General features: G+C 38.3%; 3 protein-coding genes and 2 non-coding genes across 8 annotated transcripts; 3 read left to right on the forward strand and 2 right to left on the reverse strand.

Moving 5' to 3' along the window:
• Nucleotides 1–1,105: 1,105 nt before the first annotated feature.
• Nucleotides 1,106–3,868, forward strand: rpl37 (ribosomal protein L37). Its single transcript, XM_058758000.1, has 4 exons — nucleotides 1,106–1,244; nucleotides 2,086–2,221; nucleotides 3,030–3,114; nucleotides 3,765–3,868. Exons 1-4 carry the CDS (start codon nucleotides 1,242–1,244, stop codon nucleotides 3,832–3,834), a joined length of 294 nt encoding a protein of 97 aa, XP_058613983.1. The 5' UTR covers nucleotides 1,106–1,241; the 3' UTR covers nucleotides 3,835–3,868.
• Nucleotides 2,878–2,955, forward strand: LOC131529572 (small nucleolar RNA SNORD72). The gene has a single exon (XR_009268141.1). It is a non-coding gene; the product is annotated as a small nucleolar RNA SNORD72 (small nucleolar RNA).
• LOC131529574 (small nucleolar RNA SNORD72) lies at nucleotides 3,480–3,557 on the forward strand. The gene has a single exon (XR_009268142.1). It is a non-coding gene; the product is annotated as a small nucleolar RNA SNORD72 (small nucleolar RNA).
• A 140-nt stretch (nucleotides 3,869–4,008) lies between the features above and the next one.
• hwa (huluwa) lies at nucleotides 4,009–7,474 on the reverse strand. 4 transcript variants are annotated; one of them, XM_058757998.1, is made up of 4 exons: nucleotides 7,142–7,474; nucleotides 6,392–6,913; nucleotides 4,954–5,140; nucleotides 4,013–4,811 (listed from the first exon to the last, which is right to left on the reverse strand). In XM_058757998.1, the coding sequence occupies exons 2-4, from the start codon at nucleotides 6,770–6,772 to the stop codon at nucleotides 4,645–4,647; spliced, it is 735 nt and encodes a 244-aa protein (XP_058613981.1). In that variant the 5' UTR covers nucleotides 6,773–6,913; nucleotides 7,142–7,474; the 3' UTR covers nucleotides 4,013–4,644. The 4 variants fall into 4 exon arrangements, with proteins under 4 accessions (XP_058613979.1, XP_058613981.1, XP_058613982.1 ...); XM_058757999.1 differs by having other exon boundaries at nucleotides 7,032–7,151; XM_058757997.1 differs by lacking the exon at nucleotides 7,142–7,474 and having other exon boundaries at nucleotides 4,015–4,811; nucleotides 6,392–6,656; nucleotides 6,744–7,006.
• Nucleotides 7,475–10,995: 3,521 nt separating this feature from the next.
• Nucleotides 10,996–15,392, reverse strand: zgc:122979 (uncharacterized protein LOC641576 homolog). Its single transcript, XM_058757995.1, has 4 exons — nucleotides 15,101–15,392; nucleotides 14,054–14,300; nucleotides 13,253–13,761; nucleotides 10,996–11,763 (listed from the first exon to the last, which is right to left on the reverse strand). The coding sequence occupies exons 1-4, from the start codon at nucleotides 15,191–15,193 to the stop codon at nucleotides 11,527–11,529; spliced, it is 1,086 nt and encodes a 361-aa protein (XP_058613978.1). The 5' UTR covers nucleotides 15,194–15,392; the 3' UTR covers nucleotides 10,996–11,526.
• Nucleotides 15,393–16,754: the final 1,362 nt, after the last annotated feature.

Below are 16,754 nucleotides of genomic sequence, written 5' to 3' on the forward strand. Positions count from 1 at the left end.
ATCATTTTAGTGTTTTTAAATAAAATACCACATACTATATACTTTTTCACAATAAAAACCTAAAAGAAGTTTTGAATGTGCATTTTTTCATGTTATAGCATTCTTTATCTGTTCAAATTATTTGCATGTTTACAGCATATTGTTTACTAAAACAAGCCAATATGTTTTTTAAGACTGTGCTAAAAATGTTTCTTTTCAACCCTGTTATGCTGTAACTCATTCCCCATTTAAATTAATGCTTTGATCTTTCACATCAAATTTAAGGGAATGACATCATATATGAGACATAGCCTTGGGGTCAAAGACTTGAAATGCATGGGAAAGAATGATTTGCCATTCAGTGATATCAGAGGCTAGTGGCAGCCTAATGAAGGTCATTTCAATTATTTATTTTTTATTTATTTTTTGCTCTCAGGGACGATTTAAGTCCAGACGTTTTTGGCAGTTCTGTAATTTATGTTTATAGTTGCTGGCGGTGGCCGGGAGCTCTTGCAAAGACCGTTTGGAAAAGACAAATCAATTAAACTGGCTGGCTTTGTTCCCACATGAATGAATGAATAAATACACACACACACACACACACACACACAATTATCAAATATTACTGGACTTTCCACTGATTTTCTGTTTTTATATAGGCCTAGGCCAGGGGCAGGCAAGAGCCGCAGTCCTGCGGAGTTCAAACCCTGAAAAAAATCTCACCTGCCTGTAGCCTTAATAATCCTGAAGACATTGATTAGCTTGTTCAGGTGTGTTTGATTAGGGTTGGAGCTGAACTATGCAGGACTGTGGCTCTCCAGGACCGAACGTGCCTACCCCTGGCCTAGGCTAATGCTAATTAGCCTATTACACTAAATCCCCCCTCTTAAGCTAATACAATGTTCAGTTAAACTAACAAACGGTTGTTTAGGATATGTAAAAACACATTTCCTTATGAAGAAATGTGTACAATGTTTTCACTGTGTAAATATATATAAATCTTGTTATCATAGATGCCATTTCTGTAATTAATTTAAACTTCCTGTGACAAGAGCAGGTATTTACAGGTTGAAAATACGTTTTTTATCTTTGTTACAATTAAAATAATTGGTTTATGTTCATTTGTTCTCGTTGCGAATGAAGAAGTCCGCAGTGTAACACCAGGGGGACGTGTTTAGTTGTTGCACCGAAAGCGCGCCGGTGGTGTTTTAATGGTACACCAGCGTCTCTTCCGGTCTCTTTCGAATCAGCTCTGAGGAAAGATGGTGAGTTTCCCAGCGCCTTGCCGTCAAAATCCTCTAACATCTGGTTCATGGCTTGTTTTTAATCACTGTACCATTAATAATGTCACAAGTATATATATTCAAGGCTCAATATAATCCCTTATGTCTGTGATTCCTCAATGGTGAGAGATTATAGATGATATTTTTTTATCGGTTAGCATGTCGCTTAGCCTTCCATACAGTTCTAACGAGTTCGAGAAAAATACCGGTTGGCTCTAAACTATCTCCAGTGTTCATTTAAATTAATCTTAAATACGTAGTTTGGATGTTCATATTTTTGAGACTGTTTACATTTACAAATTAAACTGTCAGACCATCGTTACGTAGCGAGTTGTGTTTCTGAGAGACTTTCGTGGCATGAGTTTAGCTGGTTAGCTTTTCTGCAAACATGCTAGGCTGTGGGTAGGAGTCTATTAAGCTGCCTTTATAGAAAGCATTTTTGTGCATTATAATCTTAGTCAAGTTAGCTTTCCTTCCTAAACAGTTTTGTTTGGAAGTCATAGTCTTTAGTTATCTTTTATCATTATCGTTTCTAAACATACTTATTGAGCATCATAGTGTAAACTCATTTATCTACCTTCATTTAACCTAACTAGCTGCCTAGTTAGACAGCATATTGAGGGTCATCTCAGAATGTAGTCAGCTGTCATCATAATGAGCTGCCTATAGACATTATTTATGGGCTTAATCATGTCCAAACCAAACAAGCTGCACATGAATGAATGCTATGGTAGGCAGTTTGCTGTTTTGAGACAGCTGTCATATGAAGAGGAGCATTTACGATATAAGCAATAATGTGAATGATGAATTTCTTGTTTTTCAGACGAAGGGTACGTCATCTTTCGGTAAGCGTCATAATAAGACGCACACTCTGTGCCGCCGCTGTGGATCCAAGGCGTATCACCTGCAGAAGTCCACCTGCGGAAAGTGTGGCTACCCTGCCAAGCGCAAGAGAAAGTGTAAGTGCCTTGATTTGTATAAGAACTATCACAGTTTGGTTGTTTTGCATTGATTTTGATTCAAGTAGCTTTATTGGCACGCTACAAGACTTTATAATGCGGAAGCGTAGGTAATATTAAAGGGTTAATTCACCCAGAAATGGAAAAACGCTGAAAAGCCCTCAGGCCATTCAAGATCTAGATGAGTTTGTATCTTCATGGGAATAGATTTGGAGAAATGTAGCATTGTATCACTTGCTCACCAATGGATCTTCTGCAGTGAATGGGTGCCGTCAGAATGAGAGTCCAAACAGCTGATCAAAACATCATGATAATCCACTCCAGTCCATCAGTTAACGTCTTGTGAAGTCAAAAGCTGTGTGTTTGTAAGAAACAAATCAATCATTAAGACTTCAAGTCCTCTATCCATAATATTGCTTTCTCCAGTGAAAAGTTGTCTCTTCTGAATCGGGAGAGAAATATGCACAGATCAAGCACCGCTTATAAGCCAAAACGGTTCTAAACCTTTTCAGTCGTTATTGTGGATTATGGACTCTTTGACCAGTCATGACGGTTTAAAATGAGAACACCTTATTTTTAAGTAAGTTTTCATTTTTGGGTGAACTATTCCTTGAGAGAGAACTGCAAAAACGTGCATGTTCTGTCTGGTGTATCAAAGCTTACCAGTGATGTCCAAAAATAAATGTCTGAACAAATGACTGTCCAGTGATAACAGGTTTGAACTGAGGTAAGCCGGAGATGTTTACGGACTGCTGGAGGAATGCATTTTATTTTCATGCATTTATAATATAATTGTTTTTGTTTGTAGACAACTGGAGTGTTAAGGCCAAGAGGCGCAGCACCACAGGAACTGGCCGCATGAGACATCTGAAGGTTGTTTTCCGCAGGTTCAGGTGAGTAAACATGCATGCAGTGGGTCTGCTCAGATTTTCATGCTTTTAAGGCCTTTTGTTTGTTTTCGTACTTGAATGTTTTGGTTTATTGTTTTCTTGAAGCATTTTTTAACTTTTGTGCCTTTTGCCTGGCATTCTTACAAATTTCTGCCACATGTAACATGAGATGAAAATGTATTTATTTTTTTCCTCCTCCCCTTTGTATATTATCTGGCATTAATACAGTGAAAGTTTAAAGCAGGGTACATGGTTTGAGTTTAATGCCAATAATGTTTGACTGTCAATGATAGAAACTTTGCTGTTGATTTGATGTTTGCCTAAAACCTGAGTGACTGTAGTCTGGTTAAATTTAGCATTTGTACAATGGCTTACCAATGATGACCAAAAATAAATGTCTGAACAAATGACTGTCCAGTGATAATAATCTTGTTCTGAGGTAAGCCTGACCTGTACATTTAGATGGGAGTCTTTTAGGATCTGTTTTCTGTTCAGTTTTTGTGCAAACCAGTTGGGTTTTGAAACTACTGTTAAGAGGGACTTGATCGATAGATTTGAGACCAATGCAGTCATGTTATGGGCTTGTGAATTATTTTTAGGGCTATCTGTGATGTGGTGTTATGTTGACTGAAGTATGTTTTTGTGTATTTCAGAAATGGATTCCGTGAGGGAACCGTGCCCAAGCCCCGTCGGGCAGCAGTGGCTGCGTCCAGCTCCTCATAAACTGTTTCCAATAAAAAGTGGTGTTTGAAATGTCTGTCTGAATACATCTTTTTCGTCTCAAAAACACACACTCAGAACTTCTCAAACCATTTGAAAACAATTTACCTTTTATCGATATCAAAACAAACTAAACACTTAATTGAAAAGAATTTTTAAATCAAGAATAGTATGGTGAAATTATTTGGTCTTTATTAGCTTGCATGGTTTTATAGAGTTATGAGACTTTAATCTCAAGATCAGCCGTTCTGTTATATAAAATCCTAATGCATATGAAAACTGATCTTAAGTAATACGATTATTTTGATACATTAGTTTTCTTTTAATAATTGCATTAGATGTCCACAGCAATAAAATGAGATCCTGTATTTTAAAACTTTATTCATTTCAGGCACAATCTAAATACTTTTTTTCCTTTACAAATAGAATGTGTAGTGTGTCAAAATTAAGTACTCAAACAGCCTCTTCTGAAGACATCAGTAACTCCATGCTGAGAATCACGTGCAAACGTATAAAAATTACAATACAGTGAGAAACTCAACGTGTAAAACAAATGCGGTGTCAATCAAAGTGACCTAAAGTGAAAGTAGTAGGGTGATTCTATAAACACATTTCTGTAAACAGAACAAACCTGTTTGGAGTTGCTGCAGAAGTAAGCTGTGATCGTGAAGAATTTTTTTTCATGTGATTTGACAATATGTGATGTGTTGCAGTTAAAACAGCAAGTGAATATTAAGTGCACTAGACTCAGCTCAACTGAAGTTCTAGAATGAGAATGGCTGAATTAAGTCTTGTTCTGGAGTTCATCAGGCTCTAGACCCAGTACTGTTTGATAGTGATGGGGGGTGCGTGAGGTCTGTGCTTCGGGACGTGGTTCTGAGTGACGTAGCTTGGGTCGTAGTAATCCCATTCCAGGGCGGATGCCCAGGCAGAGCCTGGGAAACCATCACTGTCCATAGAAAGGATACGCAGAGATACACCTAAATGAACAGTAAGGAGAATTCAAAGAATGGACAGACTCCAAATATACACTACCAGTCAGAAGTTTTCTATTTGTAGTGGATATGTAGTTAAGAGCTTTTGAAGTCTACTCAATTCAATGAATGAGATCATAAAACTAACCTGCACTGGCTCCAAAGTCACTGTCCAGTCCTGAACCCCTAGCCGAGGGGCTTGATGACACCACATAGCAGGAGTTCTCCGGCTGGATGATGCTGGCGGACTCGTATTCCACATGGATCTTATCCAGAGGAGCACTCTCCAGCTCCATGGTGCTGCTTCTGCGCATGGAAGTCATCCGCATTGAGAACTGTAAGCAGAGCAATTAAACGGTTAAATCACTCAAGGGCAAGCTGGACCTCGCATTTCACTTGGACCCAAAACTGTAGAGAAAGCAATCGTTTTCCTCGTCAGCTACTAGACTAAAACGGCGTTTCCCAAAAGCTTTGTGAGATAAGTAGATCACGGAGACCATTGCCAGTGCTGGATAGTAACTGATCACATGTAATCCGGATTATGTAATCAGATTACAAAGTACTTGTAATTAGATTACATTACATTTTAAAATACTTGTAATCAGACTACAGTTAATTTTTTATTGATAACATATTACTCACAAAAGTCTTTGGAATGCTTTTATCTTTCTTAAAAGGCTTCATGAACCCCAGTTTAAGAAACCTTGACAAAGTTTAATGTTGTTAATAAATAACGAATGGAATATATTTTTATTCTCTTTGCATTTTTATATCAATATGGTACAATATTATCCTATTTGCATCAATGTGATAAACAAGTTAGATCACAAGCAATATAAAAGAAATCAAAAAGTAAAAATGTATAACGTAATGAATAACGTTAGTAACTACAATTATTGTCATGTAATTTGGAATCAATAATGGACTACAATTTGTAAGTAATATACTCAGCACTGAATATTGCCACCAATATTTTACTCCATAAACAATGCATGTAGTAATTTTCCATAAATCTATGGTATTTTGGATCTGGTACTACGGTAATATCATGCTTTTTGGACATTACAGTGCTATGTAAAATTCCACTATATAAAAAGGGGCAAAGTACCATAGTTTAAAATGACCATTTCAAAGAACCATGGTATTAAAAAGGTATTTTCCTATAATATATCATGATCAAAACAATTCTGTGCTATTGGATATGGTACTATGGTAATACCATGCTTTTTGGACATTACCCACTATATGAGAATGTCAATCAAATTATCATAGATTTACATTACCGTTTCAAAGAACCATGGTATTAAAACAAAATTTCCCCATAATATAGGCTGTCATAATCAAAACAAATCTATGCCACTTTTACCATGCTTTTTGTACATTATAATGCCATGTAAAAACCTATAATATGAAAATGGCATATTAGTAAAGTTTTAAATTACCATTTCTAAGAACCATGGAAATAAATAGAGCCCATTAGGCCGTGACATCTTCCATTAGGCCTATAAAGGCTATTCAAATTATAAGATATTATTGAATATTTCATTAAATCGTGTGTTTTAGTGATTTAGTGTTTTTGACCCTACCCCATTGGGAGTCACATGCAGTGCTGGTGAGTTCGGTGGCACCGTGTTGACCCGCTCCGTGTCCGAATCACTGGACTGCAGCAGAACCGGGGCGCTCGTCCTCCACTTCGGCACACGCAGTGACTCGGACCCGGCGTAAGTGGCCCCATCCGGGTGTAGAAACCTGGCGCGCTGCCCGGTGGCCCTTCTCTCCGCTGAGGAGGTCAGGGACGAGGTGATGGGAGGCGCCAGCATCGGCTCCGAGACCGAGACGTAGTTGGTCTTTCTGTTTGGAGCGAACAGAGGCTCATCAGTGAAGCGGGTGACTCTCTGGCGGGTGGAAAACGACGAGTGCATGAGCGAGATTTCCGACCCGCAGCGGTCTCTCTTCCTCTGGGTCATGCGGAACAGCTTGTATCCCACGAGCAGGCAGTTGAGCAGCAGGAGCAGAAGGACGCAGGGAATGAGCACCAGGATCAGCAGGGCCAAACTGGACACCGGGAGGCCCTCAGGTAAGTTTGATGAGGGCACAGCCGATCCCAGCTGCGACATTTCATCACAAACCAGGACAAAACAATATGATTTTGATGTTTGCTTAATTGCACCTCTTATTATTTATGTTTTTATGTAAAATAATATCAATAAAATGACTAAAACTGACAGCCGACAGTTGAACCGCAGGTGTGCCCCATTGACATCAATTAATTCCGCCAGAGTGCGTCAAGAGCTTTGGCTTTTCACCGACAGTTTGCAACAACTTTGCAATCTTACCTCAGAGATGAGAATTTCTTTGGTGTATTAAGTCGTCTGTTTTGTTCGTAAGCCCTCAAAATAACACAATAATGAAGTTAAATGTGTAAAAGCACTTATGCTGGGAGTCGTGAGACGACGGTTCCCGCACTTTTTTGAAGAGTTTCAGCTGAGGTGAAATCAAGCGTTTGTGTGAGGCTCAAAACAAAACTAAATCACCAAGTTCAGATAATAATTAATTGGTGACTACATAAAATAAAATGTTATATAAATCAATTTACATTAATATTTATAAGCTTTTGCTGCTTCTATCGGAGTTACCTCGTGGTGTCGCTAAACGCCACTGGCATGTAAACAAGTTTAGTGTGAACACTCAAAATTCATTTCTAATGTATCAAAATATAAACTCTTTGTTCCCCAAATTATTCTGAAAAAGTACAGTATTCATACAATTCATACACATCGCCTTGCTCTAGGCTAGGCTAGGCTACTTCTTAACTGGGGGAACATTAGTTAAAATAGCCAGATCTGCTGTACTGTCAATTTAATCTATTAAAATTAAATTGAAATAAAGCCGAAATACAATATTAACATTAGATGAAAATGTAAATTTCAAAAACTTGAAACTTTAAAAAATGAAAATTTGTTGAAGTGCCAGCTAAGTCTATTTAGCGAAGTACTAAAATTGTGAGCTAAATGAAATGAAAGCTAAATTAAACTAAAAATATAATAAAATTGTCAGAAGCTATTTCATTAAATTGAAAACTGAAAATATAAAAACTTAATTCAAAATATTTTAAGTAATAGTATATAAATAACATCAAAAGTAACCCTGTTATAGCAATATGTTTTTGTAGGCTAAATATACCACATTGACCCAAATATAAGATGACCACCCCCTTTTTCCAGATGTACCAAATCTTTTTTTTTTCTCAGTAAAACACTCTTTTTTTTTCTTAAATTATTTTCATATTGCATATTGTTTCTATTTAAATTTTTGTTTTGAAGGTATGGTAAGTACTGGTAAAATGTACCAACATTCACATTTAAAAAAATACACTTTTTGATATACCGTAAAAATAACAGGTGGCCCATCTGAATTATATAACATTTAGGCTATCCATCTCATAGTAGCCTACCAAAATTATATTAACAGTAGAAGTGAAATCTTACTGTAGTCTTCAAATCTGGGTACTGTCTTACATTTAAAAAGTTTGTTCCCATCAGGCTAACATGACAGTCACGACTCATGCCTCTTTTTCTTTTGTTTTCACCTGTTTTTATACAGTCTATGGTTTTCACTCGCGATCTTTACAACACACATTACATTATAGGCACACTTGATTTACGCGTGTTTGGCGCCACCTATTGTTGTGGGTGTATTATTGACATGTCAAAGTCTAGACCCTGAATATAAGACGACCGCGTTTTTTCACATGTATTTCCAAGAAAAAAACATCGCCTTATATTCGGGTCAATATGGTAGTAGCCTACAGTTTTGTTCTTGACCATGCAATTCATTACTATGGCCCAGAGAGGGCAGTATAGTCTAGTTTAAGATTGTAGTTTTAGTAGTCTTTTTCAGTTGTTGCTCATGTAAATGCAAAAACAAACCCTGTACATCTTATTATCTACGCATATTTAAAATGCTAACCTAACCTTGATTCCCGTAGGCTTGAGGCCCTTTAGATGGTCCCTTAAGTACTGATAATTACGTCCATTCATTTTGCGGGCGGCTTAATCTGAAGCAATTTAGAAATGAGTAATGCTTCCACAGGGAATATATACCACTTATGCTGGAAGCACAAACACACAGTCGCTGTATGTGTTGTGAAATGTCATGAAGGCCCTCATTTGATGTTAGAAAAATGAAAAATTACAATATTTTTCCTTCATATAGGAAAAAAATTAAAAAAATAATAATATACAACTGCATAACAGTGGATTTCCCAAGTGAAACAGATGCAGTGGTGAGCAAACATTACACTTCAGATATAGAATTGGCTTTTTTAGTTTTTCTAAGAAATATCTAGGATCACATCCTGCTAAAAACAGCCATTCTGACCCTGAGTAAGTGTGAGTGTCATTTTAAACTGTGAGTATGATTCATGGCCAACAAACATGGCTATGACTGACACGAGACAATGTTCTTCTCGCTCAGACAGTTCATATATTTGCACATTTCCTGTGAATACCAGTCTGTTGAGCTTGAGAGGATCATTGCCAAATATGTACTATCAAATATACTGTACACTCTTAGAAAACAAATTGTACCATTAGGGCAAAACAGCTTGAGGCAGTACCCTGATATAATTTGTTTGTACCATATTTACATAAAAAGGTTCACAGCTTCACAAAAAGGAGACATATTACTACTTTAAGGTACTAATACACATCTTTTAGGCCTATATTGTACCACTAAAGGTATAATTTTGCACATTTTCTGACTGTATTTCAACTGTGGAGGTCATTTCTTGGAAAAAGATCACTTGTACACAAACTGGAAGATATATTTGATGATGTATAAATCATGCCTTTTCTTTTTTCTTTCTTTTCTTTGCTTTTCAGCTTTTCGCTTCACAAGACGGTGTGAGTATATTTTCATCAAATTTTAATGTTTGGGTGAACTATTCCTTTAAATTCAAAATCATTTGCTTTAATATGGACGTTGTTCTCCCTTTGCTGCTTTGCAGATTTCTGGGAAGGTTTTCTAATGGAACATGGATGCAGGGATTTGCTCTTGTTCAGACACAAATATCACTGAGGCCAGGTACTGATGTTTTTGTGATGGAGTCTGGCTTACTGTTTCAGTGTAGTTTGGCCTGTACGCAAGTCCTTCCATTTCTTTGTAGACCACATTTTGTGCACTGGGGCATTTCCAGCAGATTTAATCTTTTTTTTTTGTATATGAACAACTCTTGGATGTATTCTTGATTAGTTTTTCCTGTGGAGCACTTTGTGCTATACAAGTGAAGTTACTATTTTCATCTTCAGAAAGCAGTAGGGAATATACAGCAGGCTTTGAAACTATTAAAAGCATACAGATTAAATATTTAAAGGCTCAAACTTTATGGTAGCTACTGAGTTTTAATCAACCACACCATGGCCTCATATAGCTTTTGTTTATTAGTATTCAAATCCGCAGAGCAAAAATTCCACCCTTTCTGGTGTGGAATATGAACATCACAGATGATTAATGCATAAAGATCTACTTTATTAATCTGTTATCTCTTAAAAAGTTATTTTTGAGGCAGGACACCACAGGTTACTAGGGTAAATAATGTTAACTAATTTATACCATCATACTTTCCCGGTTGATTAATCAGAGTGCATTAAGTTATTAAATGTTGTATAAGTTTTCTGAAACTTATGTTTAAATTAGTGCTGTCAAATGATATTAATCGCATACAAAATAAAAGTTTTTGTTTACATAATATATGTATGTGTACTGTGTATATTTATTATGTATATATAAATACATACAAATGCATTGATATATTTCAGAAAAATGTTGTTTATATATTAAATATATTTACTTATAATATAAATGATGTGAATATAAATATAGACATGTAAATATTTTCAAAATATATACTGTATGTGTGTGTATTTATATATACAAGATAAATACACACAGTACATATACATATATTATGCAAACAAAAACTTTTATTTTGGATGCGATTAATCGCTTGACAGCACTAGTTTAAATATCCAATATTTAATGCAATGTGTGTGTGTGTGTGTGTGTGTGTGTGTGTGTGTGTATGTGTATTTTGGATGTTTTCTTTCCACTAGTCTGAAAGAAGACAAGCTATGGAAGCAAAATAGCCCAAAAACTCAAAATTGACCTTCATCACTAAACACCTTTTCCCCTCTCGTATTTAATTTAAAACTTTTATCATTCGTGGATTAAATTCATGCATGCGTCCTTCATCATATATCTTGAGTGCTCAACGCATTAAAGACGGCAACACCAAATTCCAGTTATTTCATTAATAAAACTTTATTTCTGCTTACAAAACATGCGTTCATCATACATGCCAGGTCTGAAATTCACATTTTCTCTATATAATCTTTACAAATAATTCATTGGAACATGACACAGGGATCTCTCATAGAGACTAAATCACTGACAGTTCTGTACATGAGTACAAGGTCGTCATGGTTAAAGAAGTATGCTAACACTTCAGAGTAGCACCATCAGTGCAGGTGTGTTTAGTGCGTGCGCTGTTCGTGTGTTTCCTCAAACACTTCATCTCTGTACGAATCACGCTTAACACAGGTATTACATACCTATATGTAATATGTCTGTGTGAGCATCCTGTCTCACACTTGAGTGCGTGTGCCTCACAGAGACAAACAGCTGACGTTAAGTCTGTCACCAAAATGAGCGTGTGTTTTCTTTAGTTAACACTGCCCAAGCTGTGTTTGATGATTTCTTTGCTGCTCGGGGGAATGCGATCAGGGAAAACGACTTGAAATTCGACCAGCAGATCTCCACGCTGGGCGGGGTTCTTCGCTCGGGGAAGCCCCTCCCCTATAAGCCGTCTCACTGAGCCGGGCTTGATGACATCACTGCATGGGAGGGGCTTCATCTGTCCGTCAAGAGTAGGGACGTTAACCGTACACCCACATAGAGCCTGGAGAAAACACAAAGAAGGAAAACCGTTAAACGTTGTGTCACAGGATCATCTTTGATTTGTAGAGCTATAAAGGTCTGTATCGATCCTCGGCAGCTCTCTTTGTCTTGAGATACAATCTGTTATATCACAAGCTGCAGTGTTTTGGCAGTATAAGAGCTATAATGCCCCTCCGGTATATGTTATGAAGTCTAATCCACTTGTCTATATATGATGCTTTTATATAATGCGAGTATGAACGAGGGCGGAATATAGGCCAGACAGATTGAACATTACAGTTACGTAACGGCAGAAAAGAGTCACTAATCGCTCTCATTTCTCAATGATGCTCCAGTCTGCGGGGGACGGGAGGGTAAGCGTGGGAAGAGAAAGATGAAGTGGATGTGGAAAACGAGAGAGGGAGAGAGCGAGCGAGGGCGAGAGGTTTGTGTGGAAAGTAAAAATGGAAATGAGCTGGAAAGAATGAAGAGTTGTTTTTAAGAGCCGATGCCAAATCTGGTGTCTAGAGAACAGGATGGGCGATTTGATGATCACTTTTTTTTTTTGTTAATCGGCCAATCATCTCATTTGAATAAATAGTGCATACAATAATTAATTCTAGCTTGCTGTCTTATGAATATTTCTGCAATATATTGGCCAATCAATCTTAAAATATTTCCTGATATTTCAGCCAGGCCAATTAATCAATCAATAATTAGCCAATTTAAGATTATCAGCCAATCAGGCATAGTAATCAGTGCCAATAATCTCAAAATAGGCCAATTAATCGCCCAATAAATGGACATTTTAAGATTATTGATATCAAATGCTTGATGTCTGCTATGGGTCTTAATATTAACCATTTCTGTTGTTTTCTTAGTATTGTATAAAATAAGTGTTAATTTCATTTAAATTTGCTGCCTTGTGAATATATTAGCAATATATCAGCCAATTAGGCACAGTAATCTTAAAATGGCCAAATATGGACTGAATGTTTACTGATATTTCAGCCAGGCCAATTAATGGAGCAATAATTGGCCGTTTTAAGATTGCTGGTTTCAAATGATCAATGAACCCTTGGCTACTAAGGAGAAGTGTTACCTAACAGTGTCACTTCCTAAAATCTGTTCAAAATGATTAACCATTTCTGTTGTTTTTGAAATCATAGTTTACTGTCTTATGTATATATAACTATTATATTTGTCATCCTGCTCTCTAGATATCATTATGGGTCTATTCATAGAAAATGCATGAGGGCGTATAGGCAAAATAAGATCCACTGCTGGAGAGGAGCGAATGACAGAATGTGTGTGAGACGATGCTGAGAGCTGAGGAGGTGGTGTGCGAGATGGGAGGGGGAGTGTGTGAGAGTGTGTGCGCTGAGGCTGCGGGGGAGAGATGCTAAATTTAGATGCAGCTCTCTGCAGAGGCTTATTGAGTACCGGCGACTGCGAGGGAACATTTCGTACCGCCATGCACACATACACACGTACACACATACACAACTCACCTCTCGCAGCGTGATGGTGGCGGTGTACACAATATGCGAACCGTCTCGTCTGAAATGGGCGTGCTTCTTCTCCTTGATAACGAAGGCCAGGTCGTTTGGGGCGTGGCCGAGCATCTGATGGCCCTCCTTGGGGAAGGTGATCCTGGTGCCCTCCTTCCACCCCTTCTTCACCTCTACGTCGAACACGCGCTCCTCTGGTCTCAACGCGTGTTTGTCCGTCTGCCGAAGGCGTGTCAGTTTCACACGCTTCGTCACGCCCACTAAAATGTCCTCCAGTGACACAAGAAGCTCGTGAACTTCGGCCTCGCTCGATGGCTTGGGCCCGCCCCTGTTTCCGTGATGCCGGCTGAGGTGGGGCAGGGGATTTCGCAGGAAGGGGTTAAACAGGTCGTCGTCTGAGTCGAGTTCAAAGTTGAAGAACATGCGCCAGGAGTGGGCGTCGGCTTTAGAGGAACTGTGGGAGGGGTCACTTTTGTTCCCGGATGGAGCCACACCCCCTTTTGTCAAACCTTGAAGATTAAAGAGATTTTATTAGTGTGCATGTCTTAGCTTTTATGAAAGCTAAAAGGGTTCATTCGCTGGTTAAAGTATGGATAAATAATTGATCATGTTAGCAGATATCTGCACCCAGCACTGCGAGTGTGTGAATCAGTTCAGCTGGGGTTGTGAGAACCCACTGAACTCAGTGTGCATTTGAAATGAGCGTTTGTGGGGAAACTTGAAATGATGATGTATCTTGCATTTTTTTGACCTGCAGGTGCATGCATGTTATATATGTTTGTGATTGCACTTTAATCTCACCTTGTTGATCATAGATGCTGCGTTTCTCTGGGTCCGTCAGAACATCGTAGGCTTGTGCAATCTGTTTAAATTTGTCCTCGGCGTCTGCCTCTGGGTTCTTGTCTGGGTGGTAACGGAGCGCCAGACGCTTGTACGCCCGTCTGATCTCCTCCTCATTAGAGTCACTTGACACACCGAGCACAGAGTAGAAATCCACACACTCTGGTGAGGACGGGGGGCTAGACACCTCAGGTTCTTCACGCACCTCCTACACATTATACACACACAGATGGCAGGAGTTTAGAGTATGATCATTTCTCCTTGGTTCACTAACACAGGGTGTTCCCAAATAAAAAGATGAAGTTTCTTGGTTCAGGTGGGGATGCAGGCACCATGCATATAAAGGGAGTCCCCATAATAGTACTATTTTTAGTGACCAATTTTTCATTTAGTCATTTGAATACATACATGCATATATTCCACTCAATCCAAAATTTGAAGAATAAAAGTATACAGTATAAGCATATATCGTTTATATAACAAATATATTGTATTTTCACTCAAAGTACCAAATAAATAAATAGTTTCTATATTCTCCACTCTGTAAAGTTTGTGAGTGGGACATATATGCACAGATTTTTTTTATATGCCTCCAAATTCTCTATTATAATATACACTCACAAAGTCTTTGGGTGTATATTATATAGTGAAGAATATAGAGGTATATATAAATATATAAATCTATATGCATACTATTTAGTGGGGAATATAGAGTTGTATACACCTCTATATTCTCCATTATATAACAGACCTCAAGTATTTGGGAAAATATAAAGCGACATATATAACAATTTATGAATGTATATATACCTCTGTATTCCCCACTATATAATATGCATATAAAGATTTATACATTGGAGAATATAGAGGTATATATGGATTTAATATATATACCTCTGTATTGTCCAATATATAATAAACACTCAAAGTATGTGAGTGTATATTATGTAGTGGAGAATATAGATGCATATATATTTTAGCATGTAATTTAAATGTGCAGCATCTCACCTCTGAGGTCCATCCCTCCTCTCCGTGGATCACTCGCACTTTGCACTTGACATTCTTGTGTTTGACGCCGAACTGAGTCCAGATGAGAACCATGATGCTGATGCTGATGCTTCTGCTGCCGGTGAATGTGAGCCGAGTGCTTGAGCTGCTGTCTGCTGCATCTCCCGCCGCTCTGCTCGAGCTTTTATACCCGCGCTCTACACACGGTGCCCACGCTGCGTGACCGAGCTTCCCCGAGCACGCCCATTCTCCACGTACACGAGAGGGAATACCGCGTGCCCACCAATCCACGCTCGGTGCAACTGCGGAATGAGATGAGCATCACGCGGATGTGGCAGCCCACCTCTCCATGTGGAGGAGCGTTTCCGGAATTCACAATGAGTCTCATCCCTCCCTCCCTCCCTCCATCCTTCCATCCTAAATTGGTCTCCCGTTACAGACTGTTCTTTTGGCTTGTCGGCCAGATTTTTGGATTGAAAGTTGTGAATGACAATGACGATGGATTTTCGCAAAGAATGGTAGTAAATGAGCACGAAAAATCATGAATATAAAAAGGCGAGCAGGATAGCAGATGAAATGTGCATCTCATATTTATTTATTTTTTTATTTTTTCAAAAGGCAGTTATGCCTGAGTCGTGCATAACGTATTGATTCATTAGCCTACTTGGAAGAGACATACTATTGATAGAACTTACAATAGCTAATTGCTATTTGGGGTAAAGAGCGTTCAACTAACTAAATAAATAAAATTACTGCGTGACTTCGAGCTTTTTCGTTCATAACCCTAAATTAGCACTTTTAAAATGATCATTTGGAAAGTTAGAAATGGTCAATGGTGATTAGGTAAGATAATACCGTAGGCTAGTCAACATTTGAAGTGGATAAAAAAGTTAATCAAAGTTGTCCAAAGACAAGAACGCATTTTGGTTTTAGGACAACTTTGATGAAAGCTTTGGATCCACTTCAAATGTTGACTATAGTGTATATTGTCCATTGACCCCTGGTTGAAAACCTTGGCCACATGTGGGAAGATTTGCTTGAATGTCAGTTTTATTATTAAATGTCAAATCATGTCTGATGCTTTGAGCAAGCAATAAAGTCTTATTAGAATTTAGATAGCCTACACACACACACGCACACACTTCAATGTCCCTCTGTGTCAAAGTGCAATTAAAACAGATTAAAAAATACAGCCAGAACCGCTTCACCCACATATGCAATTACAGGCAATTAACGTGTGATTATCGAGTCTGGTCCCTTGTGTACCAGTAGTTCTTTATGCTCGTCACGGTGACAGTTCAATGTTCCCATCTCCACGGGAATAAAACGTCTTTGCGCATTCACAGACTTGTCCTAGACGTTAACTGACCGCTAATACATTAAAGCGGAGCCTTGGGGGATGTCGCATTACGCAACGTACGTGCAGGTGAATTGGCGCGCATTCTTCGGTACATAAATGGCCATATTTCCTCAGACTTTACGCGCTCAGCCAATCACAGAAGAACGATGCTTCAGGATTCCCGCTGGTACCGGAAAATTGGACAAATTTGGTGTACATGTCCCTGTCAGAAACGTCAGAGAATCTCTAAGCCAGATTTCGTCCATTTTGGAAAACAGAGAGAGGGAGCGCAGGAAAACCGAGCCGAGTGGTGTG

Source organism: Onychostoma macrolepis, chromosome 21, assembly GCF_012432095.1.
Source record: "Onychostoma macrolepis isolate SWU-2019 chromosome 21, ASM1243209v1, whole genome shotgun sequence".
Taxonomy (NCBI): Eukaryota; Metazoa; Chordata; class Actinopteri; order Cypriniformes; family Cyprinidae; genus Onychostoma; species Onychostoma macrolepis.

Coding starts and splice junctions, on each gene's coding strand:
- hwa (XM_058757996.1), bottom strand. CDS start 6,922: ATGTCGCAGCTGGGATCGGCTGTGCCCTCATCAAACTTACCTGAGGGC. Junction 5,141..6,391: donor TGCATGTGACTCCCAATGGG/GTAGGGTCAAAA, acceptor CTCTGCTTACAG/TTCTCAATGCGGATGACTTC. Junction 4,812..4,953: donor TGACTTTGGAGCCAGTGCAG/GTTAGTTTTATG, acceptor CTGTTCATTTAG/GTGTATCTCTGCGTATCCTT.
- rpl37 (XM_058758000.1), top strand. Junction 2,222..3,029: donor TGCCAAGCGCAAGAGAAAGT/GTAAGTGCCTTG, acceptor TTTTGTTTGTAG/ACAACTGGAGTGTTAAGGCC. Junction 3,115..3,764: donor GTTGTTTTCCGCAGGTTCAG/GTGAGTAAACAT, acceptor TGTGTATTTCAG/AAATGGATTCCGTGAGGGAA.
- zgc:122979 (XM_058757995.1), bottom strand. CDS start 15,193: ATGGTTCTCATCTGGACTCAGTTCGGCGTCAAACACAAGAATGTCAAG. Junction 13,762..14,053: donor CAGCATCTATGATCAACAAG/GTGAGATTAAAG, acceptor TTAATCTTCAAG/GTTTGACAAAAGGGGGTGTG. Junction 11,764..13,252: donor CCACCATCACGCTGCGAGAG/GTGAGTTGTGTA, acceptor TGTTTTCTCCAG/GCTCTATGTGGGTGTACGGT.